At 62.5% G+C, this 3,563-nt stretch overlaps 2 protein-coding genes across 2 annotated transcripts in view; both read left to right on the top strand.

The window, feature by feature from the left end:
• The window catches only part of RHO (rhodopsin), a 5,215-nt gene extending 3,422 nt beyond the window's left edge, over positions 1-1,793 (top strand). Inside the window, exon 5 of the mRNA XM_009633823.2 lies at positions 1,750-1,793. Within this exon, the coding sequence (XP_009632118.1) occupies positions 1,750-1,793 (44 nt within the window). The remainder of the gene's footprint in view (positions 1-1,749) is intronic.
• Positions 1,794-2,881: 1,088 nt separating this feature from the next.
• Positions 2,882-3,563, top strand: part of LOC104121777 (histone H1.8) — a 5,245-nt gene continuing 4,563 nt past the window's right edge. The window contains exons 1-3 of the mRNA XM_009633822.1: positions 2,882-2,897; positions 3,083-3,366; positions 3,454-3,558. Coding sequence (XP_009632117.1) covers positions 2,882-2,897; positions 3,083-3,366; positions 3,454-3,558 — 405 coding nt within the window. The remainder of the gene's footprint in view (positions 2,898-3,082; positions 3,367-3,453; positions 3,559-3,563) is intronic.

Below are 3,563 nucleotides of genomic sequence, written 5' to 3'. Positions count from 1 at the left end.
TGCTGGGAGGTGCCCCCAGCCCCAGGGTGCCCCCAGCCCCAGGGTGCTCCCAGCTCCAGCCCTGCCCCACCTCCAGCATGCCAGAAGCCCCGAGAGGCACCGAGACCCCTCCAGCAGGGACGGGACGGGGCACCAATGCAGATGGGCCCCTCCATGCCGCAGAGGTGACGGCTTTGGATCCTGCCCAGCAAGCAGGTGGCATGGAGGGGACCTGACGGCACGGCATGGCACGGCATGGCATGGCATGGCATGGCATGGCATGGCACAGCACCGCCATGTGCCAGATGAGCTCGGGGAGGGCTCGGTGCCCGCTCCTGCAGGCACCCAGCGCAGCAGCACGCTCACGGTGTTTGCACCCTCAGCTGCACCCGCTCGGCGTCCCCCCAGCAGGCAGCACCCCCTCCCGCAGTACCGCCCTTCATCCTCAGGCATCTTCGGGCCCCCTGCCGCCCGGGGCCGTGCCCCGCGCCACGCTGCTCCCGGCCCTCCCGCGCACCTCCCCGTGTCAGCTGCAGTCAGTTTGGCGTCAGCCCAAGTAGGAGGTTTTGGCCAGTGCTTGTGCTTTTGAGGATTGATCGGCGCATCGCTCAGCTTCCCTCCGTGCTGTAGCAGGCAAGACATGGGAGCATATGGCTCAGAGACGTCGACATATGTTTTAAGCACTACAAGATGGCATATTGCAATTGTAGCAGTGTTCTTCATTTTTATTTTTAGCTCAGTTATACAAATAAGATGTTTTTCTCGCTGTTCAGTGTTATCAACATTTGAAACTATTTTTGTACATTATTATCCTCTCTGATTTCTAATCCTATGCAGCTTTGCAAGGTCTAATAGGGAACGTATAGAACCCACGCAAGTTAAACCTTTAATAAAGAGCAATTTGCAAGTACAATTCTCTCATTATTTTTTTTTATCGATACTTCTGCATATTCAGTGAAATCTAAAGATTAGAGGCTTATGAATAATTCAGTGTTTAGGCTGACGTCTGATTCATGTACTTCAAATCTGGGAGCTGGTTTTGGAGGGAAGAGGAGGAAGGATTTGGTGTTTATCTGCTGTCTATGAGGCTGTGCTCCACGGGAGCCGAGCGATGCTTGGTGCTGCAGCTTTCCTGCCGCCACGGACCCGCCCTGGCGCACGCTGGTGATGTCTTGGCCTGAGCCCACAGGCTGTCGCCCCACGCAATGCCAAGCCCTGCGGCTGCTGCCGGCGGTGGTAGGGGGAAGCGAGGGTTTGGGGCCCCCAGGCAGGTGCCGGAGGCATCACAGAGCTGTCGGAGAGGTGATGGCCAGACCCGGGAGGAGGAGATGGTTGGATGAGATTCACCCAGCCCTGCTGTGGTGCCAGCCCCTGCAGCCACCCAGCGTCCCCGCTGGCCCCTTCCCGGGGAATTTGGAAATGGACTGGAAATGGAGCTGGGAACGGGCTGGTGGTGCTGGTCTGGGGGGAGCTGGGCATGCAGGGCCCAGGCCTCTCCCAGCTCCTCCTTGCTCCAGACCTGGCTCCTGTTGTCACCTTGGTCCCCTGCCAGGGTCTGGCAGGTGGGTGCAGACCTTGACAAAGGTCTTTCTAGGCAGCGCTTTGCATGTCAAGTGGTGTGGTTACACGTCTGCGGAGTTGGGCGTGAACCAGCCCTGCTCTCACGTAATCCCAGCCTTTCCTCAGGCTTGCAGCTCCCCCACGTGGGCGTGAACCAGCCCTGCTCTCACGTAATCCCGGCCTTTCCTCAGGCTTGCAGCTCCCCCACAGCTTTGACAGACGATGCCTACGAAAGCCCCGTGACTCTTGCGTAAAGAGGAAGGGACATAGCAGTCCCCGAGGTGGGGACACCCACGCCATTCCTGCACCTAAGAGCAGTTGGTGAATTACTCAGGCTCGCCTCGCGAGCACAGGCAGGACAGAAAGCAGCACCGATACCCTACCCCGCAGGAACAGCGGGGAAGGTGTCCACAGGATCACAGGATTACTTTATCACTGCCATGACACTGAAGTGCCCTGGGGGCCTCTCTCAGGGACGCCGGATGGCCGAGGGCTCAGCTCATGCCTGGCCCATGGGGTGATGCTGTCCTCGGCGTGGGGCGGTTGCTGCACCAGGAGCCGGCGCAGAGGGGACACGAAGAGGACACGGAGGGGCTGGGGTGTGTGGGGCTGGGGTGGGAGTGCTCTCCCCAAGCAGGGCCAGCAGGCAGGGGCACGTGGGGGTCCTGCTCGCGAGCGCACACCGGGGGCTACCATGGGAGGGGCGCTCCTCCTGCCCTCGCTGGCCAGCAAAGCAGCTCTCCATTTTCTTCCTCTCGCTCGCCGGATTGTTTCCCCCCTCCCTCAGCCCCCATTATCAGGATCCCCTGGCAGTGCAGCCCCCACTTCCCAGTGGGGCTGTCCCAGGCGCAGGGGGCCAGCACATCACACCAGTGCCCCGGGAATGGGACCCCCACGGGCCCCACGCCGCGGGCTGGCTCCCCGTCCACCCCATGGCGAGTGCTGCCAGCAAGCGGTGATCCCAGCAAGCAGGGGGCAGGTGCCTCGGCCCTGGGTGCTGAGGGCCACCACCCTGCGACTGCCGCACCTCTCGCCCCTCTCCAAATGCTCTGCTCAGAGCTGCCCCTCTCCAAACCCTCTGCTCAGAGGTGCCCTTCTCCCTCCAGCCCCTTGCAAACCTTTGGCAAAGGGCACTCGTCCCAGGCTCCTGCTCCCACCTGGGGCTGCAACTGGAGCAATTAGCAGCTGCTAACCAGCCCCTGCTGTGAGGGTGCTCATCAGATAAATTCGCTGGAAGGGAACTGAGCCTGTGAGCAAGGGCAGTGGTGCTGTGAGCAGAGCTGGGGCTGGCTGGGCCTGAGGCTTTTGGCTGGTGGGATTGGGCAGGTGTCTGCATGCTGCTATGGAGCCTCAGCCGGGTAAGGGGTCTCCAGGGTCCCAGCGGGGCTGGGGCTCAGGCTCAGGCTCTGCCTGGGCTCTGGTGGCTGTGGTCCCTGTGGGGATGAGCAGGACCATGGCTGCTTGGCTTCTGGGGGGGCTTTGCAGCCCCTGGGGCTGTGAGTGCCTCAGGGTCCCAAGAGGTTCCTGTTGCCTCTCCCAGCAGCAGAAGCCACCGACACAGCCCAGTTCCAGGGTCTGCTGTCCCGGGGCCGGCGGTCCCCGCACCCCCCCACCCTGCACATGGTCATTGAGGCACTGCGGGCCCAGGGCAAGAGCAAGGGCAGCTCTGTCGTCGCCATCAAGCAGTTCATCTTGGCCAAGTACCCCACCGTGGATCCCATCCGCCTCAAGTACCTCCTGAAGCAGGCGCTGAGCAAGGGGCTGAGCTGTGGGGTCCTGGTGCGGCCCCACAACTCCTCCGCCATAGGGGCCACCGGCAGCTTCAAGGTGAGCAGGGGGCTGCTAACCCCGCAGCGGCAGGGCTGGGGGCTGAGGTGCTGCCTGGCTGGGCTTCCACCCCTCTCTTGCCCCCAGTTAGCCCCCGAGAAGCTGTGGCGCAAGCAGCCACCGCGCCAGGCGGATCCTGCCAGAGGACAGGCCCCGAAGCTGGGACAGAAAGGGACCACCAAGCCCCCCCGGGCCCC

This window comes from Egretta garzetta, unplaced genomic scaffold (assembly GCF_000687185.1).
Source record: "Egretta garzetta isolate BGI_Z169 unplaced genomic scaffold, ASM68718v1 scaffold332, whole genome shotgun sequence".
NCBI classification, from domain to species: Eukaryota; Metazoa; Chordata; class Aves; order Pelecaniformes; family Ardeidae; genus Egretta; species Egretta garzetta.
Note: the sequence above shows the minus strand (reverse complement) of the source record. Positions and strands in the feature narration are given on the sequence as shown.